At 39.9% G+C, this 22656-nt stretch overlaps 5 protein-coding genes across 9 annotated transcripts in view; 3 read left to right on the forward strand and 2 right to left on the reverse strand.

Annotated features, from left to right (window-relative positions):
* LOC137101015 (major histocompatibility complex class I-related gene protein-like) overlaps positions 1-22656 on the forward strand; it is a 207927-nt gene that overhangs the window by 54773 nt on the left and 130498 nt on the right. The window lies entirely within an intron of this gene.
* The window catches only part of LOC137100452 (major histocompatibility complex class I-related gene protein-like), a 185966-nt gene that overhangs the window by 23336 nt on the left and 139974 nt on the right, over positions 1-22656 (forward strand). The gene's annotated exons all lie outside the window — the stretch shown is intronic.
* Positions 1-22656, forward strand: part of LOC137100410 (triggering receptor expressed on myeloid cells 1-like) — a 126629-nt gene that overhangs the window by 14815 nt on the left and 89158 nt on the right. The gene's annotated exons all lie outside the window — the stretch shown is intronic.
* On the reverse strand, positions 2695-3924 carry LOC137100957 (general transcription factor II-I repeat domain-containing protein 2-like). Its single transcript, XM_067478686.1, is given in 2 exon segments — positions 2695-3265; positions 3268-3924. Coding segments are annotated over 2 exon segments (981 nt in total). The 5' UTR covers positions 3803-3924; the 3' UTR covers positions 2695-2819.
* On the reverse strand, positions 4211-17720 carry LOC137100999 (uncharacterized). Of its 2 annotated transcripts, XM_067478788.1 has the most exons (7): positions 17185-17358; positions 12729-13079; positions 11845-12045; positions 8433-8531; positions 7751-7785; positions 7543-7672; positions 4211-5417 (listed from the first exon to the last, which is right to left on the reverse strand). In XM_067478788.1, exons 1-7 carry the CDS (start codon positions 17327-17329, stop codon positions 5413-5415), a joined length of 966 nt encoding a protein of 321 aa, XP_067334889.1. In that variant the 5' UTR covers positions 17330-17358; the 3' UTR covers positions 4211-5412. The 2 variants fall into 2 exon arrangements, 1 of the variants encoding a protein (XP_067334889.1); XR_010910978.1 differs by lacking the exons at positions 4211-5417; positions 7543-7672 and adding an exon at positions 10023-10938 and having other exon boundaries at positions 17185-17720.

Raw genomic sequence — 22656 nt, forward strand, 5'->3', positions numbered from 1 at the left:
GAGGACACATGGACGATCAAGAAACTGCAGGTGTCTCTCTTTGTGAGTCTGTTAGACAGAAGAGGAACAGAAAATGAAACTTTAATTTAAAAAAGAAATAAAAAAACACAAAAACATCTCCATCATTCAGAGATGAGCACCGTGTTTATTATCTCTGAAAATGTCATTGTGATTTGCTTATGAGAAAGGACTGTGTTCCAGAAATAAATAAGTTGGACCAACAAAAAATCTCGTTAACAAAATCATAAATTCGTTTAAGGTTCTGTTTTTTGTTGGTTTGTATTTACATTAAGCTGTTTATCATTTAACAAAACACGAAAAATTAATTGAACTATAACTGTGAAAAATGAAAGGGAAAAAATTCACTTGTTAAACAGCAAAACCACCTCAGAAAAATCTAGTATAAGTATCTGTATTTTTACAATATGTGAGTTTAAAATACCATGTAAGGCACAATTATCCTTAATCAATAGATATTCTACATTTTCTGAAAAGAAAACTACAATATATTCATCTACATCAACAATTAAAGCTTGTGAAAGAAGAGACAGGGACACCTACAGAAAGAGACAGAGAGACGGAGACAGAGAAGGAGAAAGACAACTACGGGAGAGAGAACACACAAAGTTAATGTCGTACAGTGGTGACAAACAAATGTGGGGTAAGAGGAGAGAAGAGAGGGAAGAGAGGAGGAAAGGAGCTCAGTGCATTGGGGGGTGGGTCCCCCAGCAGTCTAACAATGTGCAACGTTTGGAGAAAAATGGGGGGAAAACATGAAAACATGAAATGTATTTCTACTAGAAGGACTTTCTAAGTAATTGATTGACAAAATGAAGCTCTTTGAAACTTTAAGCTCTATCTGTCTGGGAAACACCAGGCACTGCTCATCAGGTGGTGGATGCCATACACCATGTGGGGGCAGCATCATCCTGTGGGTGGGCTTCTCAATAGGAGGCACACAGCCAAGATCATGTTGTAGTAGCTTCAGGACATGTCTCTGATTGTCCTTAATTGGCTGCAATTACTGCTGAAGGCTTTTCCACAAGGTCCAGAATAAATAATACTCCTGTACTATAAATGACAGATTTCACTTTACAGTCTGAAGACCTCTGGTCTAAGTGTCTCATGAACAGCCATGACATTTATTATGGGTATGTTAATAAAAACAATATTTGGTTATGAATAGAGCTCTGGAGACTACATGACTTTAAGTTATAGGATATATAGTTATCTGCCGGGTGGAGGTAAAAATACCTTCACAGAACAAAATATATGAGGTCAATACCTCAGTCAGCTGATTAAAGTCATCACCACAGTCATTAAAAAACAAGTCCCAGTCTGTCGGCTCTAAACATCCTGTTAGTGCTTCGACTGCATCTTTATTCCAGACTTTATGTTTTTTTTGATGGGTTCACCAGTTTTCAGTTGAGATAACAAAATAACATTATGTTCAGAAAGGCCAAGGGGTGGAAATGATTTTGAAGTGTTCGCATTAAGGATGTTGCCGAAGCACAAGTCCAGTGGTTTCTCTTTTCTGGTGGGGGTTGGGACATATTGTTCCAAATTGGACAGATGTGGAGCGATGTCACACTTATTAAAATTCCCCAGTATGAACACAGGCTGATCTCCAGTCTGACTGACAGCTCTATTGTAACTGTCCACGATGTGCTCGGCTCAGGCCCTGGTACATGCACTAAAATCCCGGTAATGTGAGAGACCTCTCTGGGTAAATATGTGGTCTGAAGGATACAGTCATTACTTCACAGTGTTTCCAGCACTGTGATGTTTGCTGCCAGACAGATTCTGCCCCCAATCGACTTCCCTGTTGTTGCAGTGTCTATGTCAAAACGAATGAAGTTAAATCCATCAAGCTGCACGTCCACATCCTCAGAAAGCCAAGTCCCTGTGAAGCAGAACAGGCTGGTTTGCCGATAGTCCACATCCGACTTCACGAGTGTGGAAAGTTCCTCACTTTGTTCCGTAGCGATCGGACATTTGACAGCGTGATGTAGCCGGTTGCCCCTTCGCCTCAGTCTGTTCCGTATCCCTCCTCTGGAGCCTCTTTTCCTTCTTCTTCGCCTGTATCCCCGAAGTAACTCCAACGGTATCATCTAGTTCAGGGATGTCAAACTCATTTTAGCTCAGCGGCGACATGGAGGAAAATCTATTCCCAAGTGGGCCGGACCGGTGAAATCTTCGGATTGTTTTAATACGATCAACAAAAAAGATAAAGCTGGAGCCTGAGGACAGTGTGTCCAAAATAGTAGAAGCACAACATCACTATTAATCATAAAACACCTCAAGTTTATTTGAAAAATTGTAAAGAAAAAGAACATAGAAACACACAAAGCCTCAGTGATTCACAGAAGTATATCACGGTGTCTCATGCAGCACTTTAAGTTGGGTTGCATAGTGTATTTGACTCCTGTTACTTGGCATGTTTTAGTTTTCACCAGCGCATCAATATCAGGCGTCACATCCTGAGTGGCAGCCAACTTCAGGATGTGATTCACGTGCTTGTGCGTGAGCCTTGAGCGAAGCTTTGTTTTATTTATGCTCATTACAGAGAAAACTTGCTCACAGAGATATGTGGTTCCAAACATGCACAACAGTTTTGCAGCTAGTGTTGTCAAGTTGTGGTAACAAGGCAAGAGATTCTGATAAAATGTGTCCAAGTCAGCTTCAAATCCGAGTCACACTGCAAGTCTGTTATTTCAAGTTGGATGCTGACGGGCAGATCAGAGGGATTCGCGGTGAATGGCGAGCAACAAACTTTGAAGTCTTTCTCCAGTTCACCAAAAATCTGAAGTCCCGTTATTTTATCTTTGAACCGCTTCATGTTGGGTCGTGCACACAGTTTTCAGACAGGGGAAGTGAGCTGCATCACCACCGGCGAGTTGCGTCTCCCACACTGACAGCTTCAACTTGAAAGAACGTTTGTCATGATACTGCGTGACAACTTTGTTGCGCCCTTGCAGCTGTTTGTTCAAGTTATTCAGCTGCTCTGTAACATCCACCATAAATGCAAGGTCCTGTATCCACTCTGCGGAATGAAATTCTAACACTGGTTTGTCCTTTTCTTCCATGAACTGTTCAATTTCTTCTCGTAAATCAAAGAAACGCCTCAGCACAGCACCTCGGCTTAACCATCTTGCCTCAGTGTGGTATGACAGGCCATAGATGTGGTCTTTGTCTGTGAGAAGGCCGTCAAACTGACGGTGATTCAGGCTTCTGGATCGGATGAAAGTAACAGTTTGGATGACACCTTCATGACGTTGTCCATCTTTAATGACTTGCAACACAAAGCCTCCTGGTGCAAAATACAGTGAAAAGTCCAAAATTCACGTCCTCCATTTGCAGATTGCACTTTCTCTCTGCACTTTGTCACAACGCCTGGTTTTGAACACCAGTCCACTCCGACCCTGTCCAGCGCACCGACGACTGTGGTGAAAATATCAGCTGATGTCGTTGTATCTGTCATCGGCACCAACTCCACGAAATCCTCGGTGACGGTCAATGTGTCATCAACTCCGCGGATGAAAATGGCTGGTTGTGCAACATCTGTAATGTCCGTGCTTTCATCAATTGCAACTGAAAACGCAATAAATGACTTTACTTCTCGCTTCAACTGACTGTCCAGATCCACTGAAAGATCGGAAATCCTGTCTGCAACTGTGTTTCTTGTCAGGCTGATATTTGCAAAAGCCTGGAGCTTTTCAGGGCTCACAATCTCCGCTGCCTTCATCATGCATGTTTTTACAAATTCACCCTCACTAAATGGTTTGGAAGCCTGCGATTTCATTAGCAAACAGGTATCTAACTTTCACTGCAGCGTCACTGATGTCTCGGCTGTGAGTCAACACAGAGTCTGTTTCTTCAGACCCGCCAAAAGTTCATTCACCACCTAGAATCCAAGTTATTCTGACTTCGTGGATGAATCGCGGTGGTCTTGGACTAATTTGGAGTTTTAGTCACTTCTGGGAAGGTTTACTATTGTTCCAAGGCTTCTCACCTGGAATCTAGGTGGCGTCACCTCCGCTGGCTCCTGCTGCAGGCGGCTTAGCTCCAAAAGAGAATCCCGTGATATGAGCCTGCTTGGACTGCTGGTAAATACAGTTGTATGCAAAAGTTTAGGAAGTTTCATTTATAAATATTTGGGTGTTTGCATCATCAATTTCATTTTTATCTATCAAATAACTGAAGGACACAGTAATATTTCAGTAGTGAAATGAGGTTTATTGGATTAACAGAAAATGCGAAATATGCATCAAAAAAAAATTAGAAATCAGACTTTAAATCAGACTTGTGTGTCTGTACACAAATCTGTAATTGTGTATGTAAAATAATGTGCAAATGTATTCACTCCAAAAACTAAATGTAAATATCTAGTTATCAGAGAAAACACAGTTTTTAACTAAAAGAGGTGAAAAGACTCACAACTGGCTGTTTTTTTACACGTGGATTATTGCTTCTGTCCTGTCATCTGGGACATTTGTCTGTGTGTACAGAGATTTGTCCTTGACTTTGTCCTGCTCAGCCAAACAGTGTTTCTAGTGTTTCTGTACTGTTAGCTACAGCAGCTAACGTTAGCAGATGCAGGCAGCTCAACAGCTACAGCTAGTGTAGCTAACAGCTAACAAACAGCAATAGCTAACTTTACTCCTAAAAGTGCTGTATGTTATGATACAATTTAGTCTTGATATTTAAACTTTAAATGGCACATGACAACACACTGTATCGTACACATGAGAGAGTTATAACTTATTGTGAGGGCAGTGAATTAAAACAGGTCAGAGCCCCAACACATATTGTTATTTAACCCCATTGTATCTTAGTTCATATTCTACACTGTTCTTTTGGCACATTTGATTTGCTAGTTTACCTTATTTTGAGACATCTGCACTTCAGTTTTCTGCACACAGACAATACAGTGAGCTTTTATAAGTGTTGTTACCGATATTCGCCACAAGAGGGAGACAGACAGCGCAGACACACTGTCATATAGCGCTGAGATGAGACACGAGACAGAACTATGTTAACAACAGTTTACTGCTTTGTCTGTAATTTTGCAGTAAAGAGAGGAAAACCACAAGACCCTGTCTGCGTGTTTTGTCAAGTGTGCTACATTATACAATATTATACAATATAAAAAAATATATGAAAAAGAATGAAGACTACATCTAGTACAACGCTCAGTCTGTGAGAGAGTGAATGTAGCTACATTAGCAAAGAAGTTTCTCCTGAGGTAAAGCAACAGAGTAGAGAGGAGGTGAAGCATCTTCAGGGAGGCTGCGAGAACTCGCTTCTACCCGAGGTTCAGAGTAGACAACTTTGTCTGTGTCAGCACAGGGGGAGCTGGCTTCTCTTTTAGGAACGTCCACCTTGGAGTAGACTAAGTTACCAGAATTGTCTTCAGTCTGAAATGTAAAAATCACAGGTCAGAAATTAGCTCTTAATCACTGTCACATGTGTTTAAAACTTTATTTAAGTTCATCTTGTCTTGACTTATACTTAAGAGTCAGGAAGCCACATTAGCCATTTAGCAGATGCTTTTATCCAAAGCAGCTTACAAGTAATGAGCAGACACTAGAGGCAACTGTGTGTTCAGTGTCTTGTCCAGGGACACTTTGACATGTAGCCAAGAGGAACCGGAAGTCAAACACTGACCCTGTGGTTTGTGAAGGACACCAGCTGAGCCACAACCACCAGAACAGGAAGCTGCACTGCAGCAGTCTGATAGTTTTAGTTTTTCTCTGTTTTGTTAGATGAGCATCATCACATATAATTTATCTTAATGCTGTTATTAAAGGATAAATGAATCAACCCTCACAATTAGCCACTGACTTCTTTCACTTCTTCTTTTTTGCATAGGCTGTTTGTTGTGCTGTAAATAAAATGCTGCAATATCTACAGCATACTTTGTGTAGACCCACTGCAGAGAATATCCTGACCTGAATCTCCAGATATTATGAGAAGTAAAAAAAAAGTTTATTTCAGTCTTAGTCCTACTTGATGTTACTGCTGCATTGTCTACTGGGACCATGTTGCTTCAAAGGCTACAAAACTGGGTGTGTAGCTGCTCTCAATGGGTTGATAAACATCTGGTACAGACCTGTAAAATACTGTAAGGGTCAGTCCTAGAACCTCTTCTTTTTATTCCATACATGCTACTATTGGGTCATACAATGCGTAACAACAGCATTTCTTATCAGATGTTAGTGAAGGTGTTAAGTCATCCAGGTCTAGTTATCAGGAGGTTAAGTCATGTGCTTTTTAAAACATTTTCCTCCTTGTCCAACCACCTTTTCACCCCGACGGAAAGTGGGCTAGGGCACCCAGTTCTATCCTCCAGGTTGCCTAAATAGGCTTGTTAGCTGAATAATAGAGAAGGTGAGAGTAGGACAGAGTCATGGGATTGTAATGATCACCATCCATCATCCTTCTAGGAGGGATTGTTAGGTGTGGAATCCCCAGATGGATGTGTGCATGATAAATGGGAGACAAATTGTGTTTGGGTCCTAAGTGGTTACATTGTTGACCTCAAACAAGTGTCCTTTAGGTGTAGATACACTGCTGATTCTGGTTCTGAAGTCTTCTTCTGATAGTGATATTGTTGGTTTCTCCAATGTAGAGCTCTGAAGACTCTTCACTGCACTGGACTGGACACACTATGTTGTTTTTCTTGTGTTTTGCTTAAGCTGTTGCTTAATGTTTAGATGATTACATGGACTTAATTGCAACACTTTCTTTCCTCCTCGCTCTGTCTGTTCAAAACAGTGGAACCTTTCAGTCAGAGATTCACTGATAAATCTGACTAAATCTAAATCTTTGGACTGAACTGGGGAAGCATTGGGGAGCATTCAGTTTTGCTGCCCCCTCTGATTGGAATAATCTCCAAACAGAAGTCATTTCACTTGAAGCCTTCTGTTCTTTCCTAATCACCAAACAACGAGAGTCCTTTGGACAGTGCTTGTGTTTTTAAACTGTTACCTTGACCTCAACTACTGCACTTTGTAATGTTAAGCTGTATCCAAAACCTAAACTATTGTTTAGTTTAACTTATTGTTGGTAATGTGTATTTCAAATTGTATTCATTCATTATGACATGTGCCCTTGTAAATGAATAAAGGAATATTCTGTTGTATAAGCCATCAGCATAAACAGCCTGTTAGAGGAGGAACATCCCAGAGGGCTTTAACTGAGGCCCCCAGTGAGACATACAGGAGCTTTGAATGATCAGACTGTATCTGCTTGTATCTGTCACAGGTGAACTCAGTCTTCTTAAATCTCTTCCTCAAACTCACTTATTTTGACTTTTTCTTAATCTGTGATGTTGTTGTAATTTGTTTAATATAAGTTTTAGTTTTACATCTGCTAATAATATTATTTTAATTCTTTTCACTTTTAAGGTTTTTGTGACTTTGAGAAGTGCTGCTAAGTGTTATTAAGGCAAAAGAGAAGACAATTAGCTTATTTCTAACTACAATCTTTGGGTCTGGGCTTAAACAATGTTCTGGTCTAAAAGCTTTTTTTTTTACATACTTGCATCCTGAGCACAGGTGTCAGTGGCCAAGCTGTATATATCTGTGGTCCTGACCTCATCTTGATGGATCAAAGTGTAAACTGTAGACGCTTCCACAGGATCTCTGACCTCTTCATACACTCTGCTGGACTGTAGGAGGAGAAAGGTTTGATATGTATCAGCTGGTTTTAACAAATATTACTGATGATAGGATTTATTCAGACTCACCTCTCTAACATTATCATACACTGTTTCCACAGGACCTGAAAAACATGGTTCAGAGACTTAAAAACACATCAGCTCAGACTAAACCTTCAGAAATTCTTATTTCAATTTTGTGCTGGTTGAAGAAAGAAAAAACACTGTACTTTTTTAAGCACTACATCAAAAGTGGAACAGCTCTGTACATGTTGCATTATGACATTTTCCATTCAACCTAAACAGTCATAATGTAGATAGTTAGTCCCAACCCTCTGATATGAGCCACAGCAGCTGTACTACAACTTCATCACCATGGTTACAATGATTTGAATTGAAATAGATCACTGGACCATTGACATCATGGTTCTGATTATCAACACACAACTGTGAAACAGGTTAAAAGAAATTAAATCCTCTAGTTAGAAACACAATCTAAAGTTGTTTTCCATATCTGTACGTTTTGCATTTATTAACCCGTTCATCTACCCAGACCATCCTGTGCACATCATGGATGTATTTAGTAGAACTGGGTAACAGATTACAAGTTGGTACCTGATTCCTTCTTATGATAGTTGCTCAGAGGCCCCAACTCTGAAAGTCTTCATGCCTTAGATTCCAGATTCCAGCTCTTTTCTGTGTGTGTGTGTGTGTGTGTGTGTGTGTGTGTGTGTGTGTGTGTGTGTGTGTGTGTGTGTGTGTGTGTGTGTACCTTTGAATTTACTGCTCCTCTTCCTGCAGAATATCAGCACAGCCACTGATAATATGATGATCATGAAGACCAGAATCAGACTGATAACCAGCGCTGCACCTGTGGCAGAATTAACAGTAAAACCAGTTTGTTTTACTCTGAAACTTCATGGCTCATTGTAACATATTGTCTGGATTGAATTTCTACAGGACTGTTTGAAGCAGCACTGTCAAGTTAATGACAATATGAACTTGGTAACTGTTAGGGGACAGAGGCACCATCTTGTGAGATTTAATGTCTCTAGGTAGGATCCATTTTCTTCCACTTGTCTCTTCCCATCTCCATAAAATGTAAATAATTGATAGTTGTTTTTTTAGATGATATGCTGGTAACTCATTCAAACAACTGTATTAGACACAGTAAACAGAAAGCACAGATCACAATGTCGTCTGCATGATGTCAGTGTCACATTCTAATTACGTTTGTTAGTTTTGTCAAACTGTGTAACCTGCACTAAGCTTATCTAACACATCTAAGACATCATTTAAAGCCCCTCTCTGCCTCAGACATACAGATCAAAAACAGCTCTGCCTTAACACAGTACAAGGAGTCGTGTTAGCAGTGAGACCCATGTGGAAGTTTAAAGACTTGTCAGATGCCAAAATGCTGCACAGTGATTTATCATAGTCATTATACAGCTCTGCAAATGTACAACAGCAACGATGTTTTGCTGCAGTGATCACAGAGTAAAAGTACAAATACTGCATTCATGTTACTCACTAGAAGACAACATACTTTCACACACAGCTTAAACACAACTACTTAGCAGCTGCACAAAGTAACAAACATTAACATTTGGGATTTTGTAACAATGTTGTGGATCAAGTAAAAAGCAGAGGGGGAGGTTGTGAAAACTGCAGTAGCTTGATGGAAATACACAGCAGTGAGGACATCGTAGTTGGTTCTTCTTCACCTAAGGAGACATCCTGAACCAGACTGATGAGCCACATCATTTCAGCTCTGCTACAGGCCTGAGATGATACTGTATGTTTAACACTTTATTATATTCCACTCCTACATCCTTTCCCATTACAATATCCTGCTAACTTGTATGTGAACACGGGAACATTTAAAACAGGTTTTTCTAGTTAGGAAAAGTCTAACTAGTGTGAAACAGGCTTCACATCCTGATCTTAAAGACGTCTTTCCTTAGTCTTTGTTTTGTTAAAGACGTCTGCTTCTGTACTTGCTGGTAAACTCTCTGCCTCCTGTTATATTGTACTTCTAGTCCTTTACACTTCAGAAGGAACTGTTCAACTTTTTACTCCACTACATTTGATTCCTTGAGTTACTCTGCAGATCCAGATTCTTAATAAAAAGAGAAACAGCCAACAAATCACAGTGTGTTTTAGAGTGAGCTTATGAATTTTAAATCATAATGCACTGATATTGTAGTGTAGCATTTTTACTTTTAACTTTCTTTAGTGCATCATTGTATCAGGTCTACAGCAACTGTCACTGAGGGTCATGTTCATGTTTCTGTGCTGATTTTATTTTATTATATTATTTTATTATATTATTTGTTTATTATAGAGGGAACTTTAAATGTACCTGATGCTACCGCAAAGGGGCACAAGCCAGTGTCTTCTTGTGCCAGTCCCAAGTCTGGATAAATGCAGAGGGTTGTGTCAGGAAGGGCATCCGACGTAAAACACTTGCCAAATTAAAAATGCAACTTCCATACCAGATCAGTTGGGGCCCGGGTTACCCTGTTGACCTACAGGGTACGGGTTGAAATTGGACTACTGTTGGTCGAAGTCAAAGAAGGAGAGCAGGAAGGTGTGTTCGTACACAGAGAGAGAAGAGGAAAGCTAAGAATGTAGGACTGACAGTAGGGACTTTGAATGTTGGGACTATGACAGGGAAGGATAGAGAGTTGATTGACATGATGCAGAGAAGGGAGGTGGACATACTGTGTGTCCAGGAGACCAGGTGGAAAGGTAGCAAGGCTAGAAGCTTAGGAGCAGGGTTCAAGTTGTTCTACCATGGGTCAGATAGGAGGAGAAATGGAGTAGGAGTTATCCTGAAAGAGGAGTTTGTGAGGAATGTTCTAGAGGTGATTAGAGTATCAGACAGGTTGATGAGTCTGAAGCTGGAAATTGAAGGCGTGATGTTCAGTGTTGTGAGTGTTTCTGCCCCACAGGTAGGATGTGAGTTAGAAGAGAAGGAGAAATTCTGGAGTGAGTTAGATTAAGTGATGCAGAGCATCTCCAGAGGTGAGAGAGTGGTGATTGGTGCAGATTTCAATGGACATGTAGGTGAAGGGAACAGAGGTGATGACAATGTGATGGACAGGTTTGGTCTTCAGGACAGGAACACAGAAGGACAGATGGTGGTTGACTTTGCAAAGAGAATGGAAATGGCTGTAGTGAACATTTTTTTCCAGAAGAGGCAGAAACAGAGAGTGACATATAAGAGTGGAGGTAGAAGCTCTCAGGTGGACGACATCTTGTGTAGACGCTGTAATCTGAAAGAGATCAGTGACTGTAAAGCATTGGTAGGGGAGAGTGTAGCCAGACAACACAGGTTGGTGGTGTGTAAAATGACTAGGAATCTCCATGGACTATGGTGTTTGCAGATGACATTGTGATTTGTAGTGAGAGCAGAGAGCAGGTGGAGGAAAATCTAGAGAGGTGGAGGTCTGCTCTGGAAAACAGAGGAATGAAGCTTAGCCGCAGCAAGACAGAATACATGTGTGTCAATGAGAGGGACCCAGGTGGAACGGTGAGGTTACAGGGAGCAGAGGTGAAGAAAGTGCAGGACTTTAAGTACTTAGGGTCAACGGTTCAGAGCAACGGAGAGTGTGGAAAAGAGGTGAAGAGGCGAGTGCAGGCAGGTTGGAACGGGTGGAGAAAAGTGTCAGGTGTGTTGTGTGATAAAAGAGCATCAGCGAGAATGAAAGGAAAGATGTTCAAGATGGTGGTGAGACCAGAGATGTTGTTCGGCTTAGAGACAGTGGCACTGAAGACAAGACAGGAGGCAGAGCTGGAGGTAGCAGAGCTTAAGATGTTGAGGTTCTTTTTGGGAGTGACGAGGATGGACAGGATCAGGAATGAGGACATCAGAGGGACAGCTCATGTTAGATGTGTTGGAGATAAAGTCAGAGAGGACAGATTGAGGTGGTTTGGACATGTTCAGAGGAGAAACTGTGACTATATCGGTAGAAGGATGCTGAGGTTGGAGCTGCCAGGCAGGAGGTCTAGAGGAAGACCAAAGAGGAGATTTATGGATGTAGTGAGGGAGGACATGAAGTTAGTTGGTGTGAGAGAGGAGGATGCAGAGGACAGAGTTAGATGGAGACACATGATTCTCTGTGGTGACTCCTGAAAGGGAACAGCCCAAAGGAAAAGAAGAAGAAGACCTTTAAATGTACCTGATGATCCTGTTTCAGGCTGTTTGTGGGTGTCAGTGGAGGATGAGGATGAAGTTGTGAATCTTCCTGAACTGGAGCTTAAACTCTCTGTTGATGACAATGGTGAAGATGATGATGGTGAAGATGATGATGATAATGAAGAGAATGTACGTGATGTTGTAGAAGGTTGGAGAGCTGTGCTTGGTGGTGAAGAGGTTGAAGCTGTGAACAATGAAACAATCAGATAATGATCCAGAGGAGATGCTGTTTTCCTCATGATGTTAATAAGATGAACTGCTTTTCTGTCGTCCTGACAACAGGCCTCAATTGTGAGATTACTGTAGCTCAGTATTCTTGTAATACATCCATTCATGGAGTTCATCCATAGGTGTTCACTAAACATCACAGATGCAGCAAGAAAACAACGTTTGAGGAGACTGTGCAGAGAAGAACATCAGACTGGCTGTTACTGGTTAGTGAGAGCTAAAAGAGAGAAAAGGAAACAAGATGGATGTGGAGCTGACTAGTTCTTGCTGGTAGATGAGTAAATCATTCTTTTTAGCTGCTTGTTACATTTTGTGTTGTGTTTGCTTGGTGTGTGGTTGTGTTGGTGAAGTTCTAGTTTTTGATCATCCACACATGTTGACAGAGGTTCAGCAAATGTACCAATGTTTCTGAATAAGCCACTAACAGGAGATTGGAAGTGGTAACACCTGCTCTTGTGCTGATTCATGTAGAACATTAGCTGTTAGTTGTTTAGGTTGTTTTTACTGTTAATGATGAAAAGATGCAGCACTTATTTTACCTGCTGATTCTTAACATGAGAAGCTGTCAGAGAACAGTCAGTTTTCTCACAGCTTCACAGACATGAAGGAACATTTTCAGAACTTTCAGTAGAAACTCACCTTCTGTGACAATGATCTTAAACTCATCATGTGAATCTGGGCGCAGACGTCTGTCCAAACTACACCTGTACAATCCTGAGTCAGACTTGTTCAGCTGTGTGATGCTCACATACATGAGTGTTGGTGTTGATGGAAAAAATCCTTCTTTATATTCAATACTGTATCTGCCGCTCTGAGCTCTGTTACTGGTTGTTTCAATGAGAATGTTTCCTGTTGTACAGTCTCCTTTACAGAACAACTTCCTGCTTCCAGAGAAAGAAAATGAGCATCCAACTGTGATGTTTCCTCCTTCAGTTCCTGTACGAGTGGTGATTTGTGCATTGGTGAGACCAGTGTTTCCATCCTGCAGAGCTGTTGAAAAGATGAACAATCAATAGTTACTATCTTCCTGTAAGATGCTACAGTCTGATGATGATTCCTGTTTTACATTTCCACACAGTCACACTGAGCACAGAGCTCATCACTTCTACTACAGTCACACTTTTTGATTCTGTCAAAGATTTAGAAAATGTAAAATTCTCTCATCCACCTGTTTGAGTCTGTTTTAACTGAGTGATGTTGATCATTTTGTTTCCCTTCAGTCATTCAGTCTGTCATTGTGTTCATGTGATCACTATTTGTGGTTTGATCACATGTGTATTATCACATGTGCCTCAACAGATGTGTTGATCTCATTCAAGCTTTTCAACATTACAGTGACCATTTTTATCTATCACAGTTATTAATTGGTTTAGTGTAGTAGCTTGTGAATTACAACCTAGGAAGCTCATGAATTCTCCTAGTGGGTCAGTCTGTCTCAGTGTGAGAGGGCTGGTCTGTTTGTTCTTCTTTCAATAAATTGTGTCCTGTACACATTACATATATCCCACACAGATATTCAATAGGCTGGTGCAACCTGTAATAACATTAACAGGCAGCTCATTGCATGTGCTATGAAATGAAACAAGGAGAGTAAGATGTGCATCAACTCTGAAACATTTTAAGAGTGTAGAGGAAGATTGTTGCTCAACAGCCTCGTGTCAGAAGAAACTGATCCAAATCTCAGACTGGAGTAAAAACAATGTACGTAGCTAAAGATTCTTCTTTAAATTTCCCTTTAAGCAGGTCCATCATTTTACATATTAGCTGAACACAAACTGTTAAACAAATTGTTAAACTTGACAGTTTAAATTTCACTTGTCTGATTGGGGTGATTTTCCACACTGCTTTTTTGTTGGGAGTCAGTCTCTGTTCTCATTTTATAATTTTTGGGTTTATTTTGTTGACATCAAACAATTAAGAAACATCAAACACGAAGCAAATGACTTTAAATGTTAGATTCTTCAAAGTTGCCACTTTGTGTCTCAGCCAGCTTTGAGAGACAGGGACCTGGAAAGGTTGAGTTCCCATCACTCTGTTGGCAACTACTCTCAAACCATCTCATTTGGGTTCAAGTCAGGTGGTTGTGGAGGCCAGGTCACCTGATGCTCGCTCATTGTCCTGTTGAAAAAATAATCTTGGTCTCACTAAATGCAAATCCTACAGTATGTTGTAGTAGACATGCTGGCTGAAGGTGTCCTGAACTCCTTGAAGAAATCACTGACTAACACCCCACACCATCACCTCATCCATGCTTCACAGTGGGAACCAGACATGCAGATATTACACCACAGAGTCACAAAGTCCCAGCAGTTTGAACCAACTATGCAGCCAAACCAAACCCCAAGTTCAGACTCGTCAGACTAAACCGTAATGTTCTACTGGTCTAACACCTATTTCTTTTTTGTATCTCTTGGTCTAAAGCAATTCTCATCTTCTTTCTGGTCCCTCTCAGCTTCTTTGCAGCAATTAAACCATTAAGGCCTGGTTTATAAAGTGTCCTCTCGGAAAAGCTGATGTTGAGATGTGTCCTTGAAATTTATTCTACATTGTAGAAAAATAGCATAAACACTGAATGAGAATGTGTCCAAACTGTTTTCTTTTTCTTTAGGGAAAAATAGCTGTCAATCACAAGACCAGACCTGCTGAACTTTTAGACAAACTGGAGATGTGGGCAGTGACCCAAACTTTTGTTTGATATCTGTTCCTGCACATATTTTGCCCTGAGTGTTTTCTCTTTGCATGAGAATGCAATTTTGCAATTTTGTAGATGTGTTGCATGTCACAACCATAGTTTTCTGTTAGTCTGTATTTGACTGTACAGTTTGTTCATTTCAGGTTACGTGAAATTAAGCTGGAACAGTTTCCTCTGTAGCTCTAAGGAGGTAAACTAAGTGCCTGGTTGAATCTCTGAGATCAGGTGAGTCATTAATTATGAAATTCACTAAACCATCTTTAAAATGTCGTAGATATTGGTCCATCTGTGATCAAAAACATTTTAATGCCTTTTTTTCCCCCAATTCTATTCGACTTTATTTATATAGCGCCAATTCACAACAAAGTCATCTCAAGGCACTTTACAGAATAAAGTCAAGACTATAAAGATGTATAGAGAGAACCCAACAATTCCCCCTTGAACAAGCCATAGGCAACAGTGGAGAGGAAAAACTCCCTTTAACGGAAGAAACCTCCAGCAGAACCAGGCTCAGGGTGTTCGGCCATCTGCCTTGACCGGTTGGGGTGAGTGGAAAGTGAAGGGAGAAAAGAAAAAGAGCAGCAAATGCAACAACAAAACATTGGGCAGGTTGTTAGGACCAGTAGCTGCACACTGGAAAACACACAGCTTCAAAGCCGGGGACACCTGCAGAAAGGGACAGAGAGAGGGGGACAGAGGAGGACAAAGACAACTATGGGAGAAAACACACAGAGTTAATGACATACAGTGGTGACAATTGTGGGGTGAGAGGAGAGGAGAGAGGGTCAAGAGGAGGAAAGGAGCTCAGTGCATTGGGGGGTGGGTCCCTATCAAAATCAATCAACCACAACATGAAATCCTTCATGCAGACAAAGTGTTAAACAATCTGAACTTTGCACAAATACAACACATTCCCAGTCAAATGCATGTGTGTATTTTTAAGCATTATGTGGTAAAACTCCTCTGGAATATCTGGGTTTTGGGTCCTTGGCCTTGGGTTTAGTTACATTTGTAGGAGGCATTTATTTTTTGTTGTTTTGAACAGCCAATCAGATGACACGGTTGGTGTGAGCAGGTGAGAAAGAGATGTGTGTAGACAAATGATGTTCATACTACAGACTAAAACAGAGATTCCAAGTTTGTAAGTTACAAGAAGGGAACAGAGGAAAACACAGAGATAAAAAGTAGATAAAAAGTCAAAGTAAAAAGAAGAGAATAGTGAGCAGGATAATGAAGGTGATTTCTTTGATCTGGAGTCAGATTTGTTCTGGTATGAGGGTGAATGCACCAATTCCTTTGATCAACATATGGAGTCAGTGAGTAGAATATACTGTATCTACTTCTTATTTTGTAAAGTAACTTTAGAGTCACACCAGGAATGTTTAATAATTAACTTTATAACTGTAACTTTATAATGGAACTTAGGTCAATCTGCTGTGGTGTTGTCACTGAGGATTTCCACATTATGTGCTGGGGCTGGGTGGGTGAGGTGGAGAATGAGTTGCAGTGTTAAAATGTGGGTTTCCTGTAGCTACTACTGTTACAAGTTATGTGTGAACACACAGACTACAATTATTATTTACCTGCTCAGGAAGCATCCTGGACAACCAACTATAGTCATTTTTACTTGTTAGCAAAAGTAGTTATACTTTTACTTTACAGACTGCAGGTATTTCTTCATTCGTCCAGTTGTACACTCAATAAATTAATTTTATTTTTCCATGTGGGTTCTGCAGGGGCTATTTAGCTGTGACTAGAGCAACTCAGAGGACAACAGCTGGATGAGCAACAACGCATGAAGAAGACGCTGGACTAACCTAAATGAGACACAAGTGGTGTGCTGTGTATGGGAGGAACCCACCATGAAAAAGTCAGAAGTACCACTTTGTGTGCAGCATGAAGAGGAACTTACTTTGTGTGTTAGCAGCACTGAATAGACAGAAAACACCTAAAGAAAATGCTAAAGATAGAAGGAGCAGAAGTGAAACTGAGACATGAACACAGACTCATTTTTCATTTTCCGTAGTAAAGATTTGAAAATAATTTATATTTTTGATGTTTTTCACATTGACAAACTTCTTCTACTCTACAACAGAGTAAAGTTAAATATGTGACATATTTAAAGAGGAACTTCTGCTGAAACAGTGTTTGTGCTGCACAATTTATCACCATTTTTCACTAAGAAGTGAGTCATGTCCAGACAGACGCCCAGTGACAGTCTTAGGTTATGATGAAGAGCAAGTGGAGAAAAGTTGCACTAATGCTGCATAGTATTGAGACATGGAAGAGACAGAACAAACAGAGCAATGCTGATGTGTGTGTGACTAAACTAAACCTCCATTAAAACTAAGAGAAAAAGCTCATCAGAAAATCCAAATAAGTCTAGAAAATAAAAATACTCACAGAGGAAGAAGAAGCAGATTAAAATGTGATGAACGTCCATGTTGAGGCTCTGATGACTTAATGCTGCCTCTCTTCCTTCTTCACTGTCAAACCAGGAACTTGTCACTTCTCTAGAAGACAGAGTCCCTCCTTCAAACACACTCATCTCCACTCTCCTCAACTCTTTCTATCAAAATCAATCAACCACAACATTAACACCAACTGATGGTTCTCTGTCACTGGAGAGTCATAACATATTACATATGTTCTAAATATATGTAGTTTATTAATTGACTGGATAACAAAACCTATATCTGTCACGGTCCTGGTTCTTGGACTTTCTTTAGTTTCACTTCCTGCCCCTGGCTTTTATTTTGAAGTCCCTCAGTACCATTTCCTAGTTAGTGTCTTTACCTCTCTCCTTGTTAACCCTCATTGTTTTCACCTGTTCTCCCCTGTAAACCTCTTTAATTCAAACATTGCAGATGATGTAAATTCCCACTTGAACCAGTGAGAGGAGCTTTTGCTCCTCGTTGAGTTTCCATCAACTCAACAAAAATACTAAAACATCTTTGATATGAAATAAACAGGTCACATTTGGGCAGAAAATTGTGCTCAGAGATGTTAGTCAGAAAAAAGCTGGTTAGTTTAAATGGCCTTTAATCAATTCAGTTCTTGTTTTTCTTCCTCATTCATTTACATCCTTTTAACTTGTTTACATACAAGAATGATTTTTCATAAGTTCCACTTGACTTCACTGGAACTGAATGAGAATATGTACAATTGTGTAAAACCCCAAATTCCTTATCAATTTTCAGTTTATTTTGAGGAAGTAAATTATTTTAATTGACAACATTTTAAAGAGACTCAAGTGATCTTCATGTTTAACTACAAACTACTTTTGGGGAACTGAGCAGCTGTAAAAACATAATAAAGACGACTAAAAATGATGTGATGAAAGGAGAGAATGACAGAGTAAGATAAAGAGTGAGATACTCAGAAAGAAGAAGCAGTGATATGATCATCTGTGTTTGAGGCTCTGCTGTCTCTTCCTTCATTACTGACGAACCAGAAAGTCCACAATGAAGAACTTAACTTGTCATGTTTCCTGTAGGTGATGAGTTTAGGTTTGAGTTTTGTGTTTGTTTTTTAAATTTGGTTTAGATTTTGAACATATTTTTATTATCATTTATAAAGTGGTTGAAAGATTAAAATACTTTTTTTGGTCATCCAGTCCATCAAATGTAGATGTTGGGTTTTACTAATGTTTATTGTTTTAATGTTTTAATGATTTTACTCTGTGAAGACACAGTGATGTTGAAACATTAGTTTGCAGCAATTTAACCAATGGATTTATCAGTGAGCATCATTTGTTAGTTTTTAAACCATAAACTTCTCTAAATAATGAGTTCCTCCTTTAAACATGACCCACATTCAAATGTTTTTTTTCTTCAGGCTCATCATCAGGCTCATGGGTGACTGTGGCGCAGGAAGGTAGAGTGGTTGTCCACCAATCTCACTGTTCTTGGTTCAATCCCTGGCTTTTCTGCTCACATGTTAAAGTGTCCTTGAGCAAGACACTGAACCCCAACTTCGTTGCTCCCAGTGAGCATTGGCCAGTTGCATGGCAGCTTCCTCATCGGTGTGTGAGTGTGTGTGTGATTGTGAGTGTGAATGAGAAGCAGTGTAAAGCTCTTTGAGTGCCAATAGGTAGAAAAGTGCTATATAAGTGTGGAACATTTACCATCAACTTGAATATTTTATGTAATAATTCACATTCTCAGCCTGCTGTGTTCTCAGGAGCTTACACTTAGTCATACAGTTCTCAGAGCTCCATCCAGGATATAATGAAACTGACCTTAAAGGTTTAATTGTTGATCAAACACACAAACAAACACACACACACACTAAAATAACATAAAATAACACAAACAACAATAGAAACAACATAAATGGAAACGGTGCTATGGTCAGTGAATACTTTGTACATGTATTTGGTAACAATGGGCCTTGTAAACAATGGGGCAACATGTGGAAACAAGACAACATAAAACTATAATGTAGAACTAAAATCTTTCATTTAATTTGTACACGTCTGAACGTCCTTGCGGCAAAGGCATCTATGGTATCATCAAATGATACCTGCATAGAAACCTCTGAATTTATGCAAATTAAAGCCAGCAAGGAGCACAGGGAGATGCAGCATAAGGTGAAGGTAGAGGTGGCAAAGGCCAAACAAAGAGCGTATGAGGACTTGTATGTTAGGTTGGACACTAAAGAGGGAGAGATGGATTTGTACAGGTTGGCCAGACAAAGAGACAGAGATGGGAAGGATGTGCAGCAGGTTAGTGTGATTAAAGATAAGGATGGAAATGTAGAGAGGCCAGATTGAGGTGGTTTGGACATGTTCAGAGGAGAAACTGTGAATATATCGGTAGAAGGATGCTGAGGTTGGAGCTGCCAGGCAGGAGGTCTAGAGGAAGAACAAAGAGGAGATTTCTGGATGTAGTGAGAGAGGACATGAAGTTAGTTGGTGTGAGAGAAGAGGATGTAGAGGACAGAGTTAGATGGAGGCACATGATTCACTCTGGAGACCCCTAAAAGGGTACAACCCAAAGGAAAAGAAGAAGATATATAATCATATAATTAATAATAAACCTCTTTACAGAGCAACATTAGCGAAGATAGAGAAGCACCAACATTAACCCAATTATCCTGTTTTTAAATATTTAAAACAAGTTACATGACAGAATCAACAGGGAAATGAGAAGTTAGAGGGTGAAATGTTTTGTCTTTTATCCTTAAAAAGACAAAGTTTGTCCAGTTTGGTGATGATGTTTTTCTCAACACCAGAGAGCTGAAACACACAGTCGTATCTCCTCCAGTCTTCAGGTTTGACTGATGAAATGTTCAGATCAACTGTCATCTGGAAGGTTCCATCATGGTTTTGGAGCATCTCTCCATGATCCACGTCCTCATGAAGCTCCTCTCCATCTTTGCTCCAGAACATTGTGGCTCTGTCAGGGTAGAAACCTGTAGCGTGGCAGCTGACTGGAGAGGACGGAGACTTCTGGAGGACAGACACTGAGGGACGATCTGGAGGAGAGAGAGAATTTTATATATTGTACAAAAACAACACAACAACACAAATATAGGTCATTTGCACAGATAAATCCTGACTAACTTGAAGTTTTCCATAAAAACTGCAGAACATTAACAGTCTCAGTATTTTTATAAAAACATGTTTAACCTTTAAGAATTACTGCAATACTCCATTTCCTCTTTGTACTGTTGGAAATTAGACAAATGCACTTTCTTCTGAAATGTAAAAGACTGAATGCACAGAGGGGAAGGAAGAGAGCAACAGTAAAATAAATTGGTAGGTGAGAGAGAAGGCAATAAAAACAGGGAGGAGAGAAAGTTAAAGAGAGAGGGGAGAAAGAAGTAAACCATAGAGGCTGAGAAAGAGAAAAGGGAACAAGGATTAAATTCAATAGAGACACATCAGGCTTAAAAGAGAAAAGGGAACAAGAGAAACAATTAAAGATGTAATTTAGTGCGTTTATATGAACATAGTTCTGAAATTTCATCAGGTCATGTGATTCTACCTGTTCTCAACAAGAAGCTCCTCCCATAATTCAGACACATGCTCAGACACTCGGGATAAATCTGAGTAACAAAGTGAACAGTATCTTCCGTTAGGACTTTGTCCTGTTTGACCACATCAGCCTGTGGTTTCAGAGGGATCCACTTTCAATTCTTCAGGTCTAATGACATGAAGTCTTCTCCATCATAACCACACTGTACAGAAAAAGTCTTTCTGGTCTTTTCATCAGATTCAAAACTTTCTATCGACTGTAAAATGTGGAAACCTGAGAGAGAAAACACAGTTTACAATGATGTATAAGTGATGTCTCCAGTAGAAAGCTGAACTTAACAATATTGCATGTTTTATAAAGTCCTGCTCTTCTCACAGTATTACAGTTTGATTATGATTCTGTGGCCTTTTCTTTATGAGTGGTTTTACGTTTCAGTTCAAAAGTCTTAATGCAAACATCAAATTAACCTGGAAATGTCCACTGAAAAAGTAAATAGTAAGTAAATAAGGACAAATATTCAAAGGATAGATAAGGTTTTGAGCACTGCTCTTAAAAATGGCTGTTTTTACACAACTTATCAAATTTAGTCTTAGTAACGTAAAGAGTGGTGATAAGTCTGAGTAGATAGAACTTTTTTCCACTTGTTTTATTGTGTATTTTACTGTTTCCCACTGTTAACTGTTACTGTGAGGAGTTGAACCTGTTTCACTCGTTTTTTTTCCTGGAAGAGGAACAGAACAGACTTAGCTTTCATGCCTCCAGAAGTGTTAAGCTCTGCTGCTGTCAAGTACTGATTTGAAGAATTTAGGCAGAATCTCGAAACAGCTCCGAGTGAACAGCTCCATTAGCTGAGGATTTTCTTTGAATAACGTTTTCCACACATCCTGCTTCATCTCTATAGTTTTGTTGCTGTCACAGTAACCTGCCTGAACGTCATCAACCACGACAACAGCCATCAGCTCTGGGAGGTTTTGGATTCCAGAAGATGCAGTGATGAGAAACTGAAGGGAATGTTTCACTGTGAGACAAGATAAAAATACATTCAGTATTCAGACTTAATATACTGTACACATATCCACAAATGTCACTATAAATTGTGACTTATGTGGCAGGTAGACACTAGGACTCATGTAGGGCAGTGGAGAGAGCAGAAATGTGAAGCAGGTGTGGGAGGCTGCTGCTGCTCATTCTGCTGGGACTTTGGACATTTGTCTGATTATGGTCTTAGTAAGTTCATCTTTATTCTTTTGTGTTTTGTATTTTAATGTATGTAGTAAAAGTAGGGCTTTAAATCCCCTGAGGTTTTGGGTCTGTCATAACATTTATGGGTTAAAAAGTTGAGCAGTCTGACCACCTGGTGTAAGTTATGGTGTTTGACTTTATATAAAAATATAAAATGTGTGTTTGCCTCCGGAACTTTCTGGACCCAGTCCTGCTTTAATTCTGCTTTTCTTTATGCTGCAGTCACAGTGATGCACCTGAACTCCATCCAACACTGAAACTATGACAAATATGTCAGGAAATGAAGGACAAAGGTCTTAGAACGAGTTCTCAGTAGTACAAGCAGTATCAGCTGTGACCTCGTTAAGTGAAAATGAGGACTGTACCCACCTGAACTTCCACACATCTTTGTGTCTAAAGCCCAAATGCACCTGAGGCAAACTGCAACAGGCTGAATGTATTTACATGCTGACAATAAGGTAAATTAATGTTATGTCACTTCAGCAGCTGCTTATAATTTTTCATCAGCTCATGGAAAAAATATTAGAAACACTGTATGTGTTTGCAATGTTAGTGTTGTGGCTGATTGGTGTAGTACTGTTATGTACACAGCATATTGTAGTTGAAATAATGAAGTACTCACTGTGATCAGTTTGTCTGATGTCAACTATAA

This window comes from Channa argus, chromosome 1 (assembly GCF_033026475.1).
Source record: "Channa argus isolate prfri chromosome 1, Channa argus male v1.0, whole genome shotgun sequence".
Taxonomy (NCBI): Eukaryota; Metazoa; Chordata; class Actinopteri; order Anabantiformes; family Channidae; genus Channa; species Channa argus.

Bases quoted from the DNA above. Each gene is read 5' to 3' on its own strand.
- LOC137100999 (XM_067478788.1), bottom strand. From the start codon at position 17,329: ATGAGTGTGTTTGAAGGAGGGACTCTGTCTTCTAGAGAAGTGACAAGT. The intron at 8,532-11,844 runs GTACATTTAAAG...ATTCTGCCACAG, and splicing joins GCCTGAAACAGGATCATCAG to GTGCAGCGCTGGTTATCAGT. The intron at 7,786-8,432 runs GTACACACACAC...CATGTTTTTCAG, and splicing joins GAGGAGCAGTAAATTCAAAG to GTCCTGTGGAAACAGTGTAT.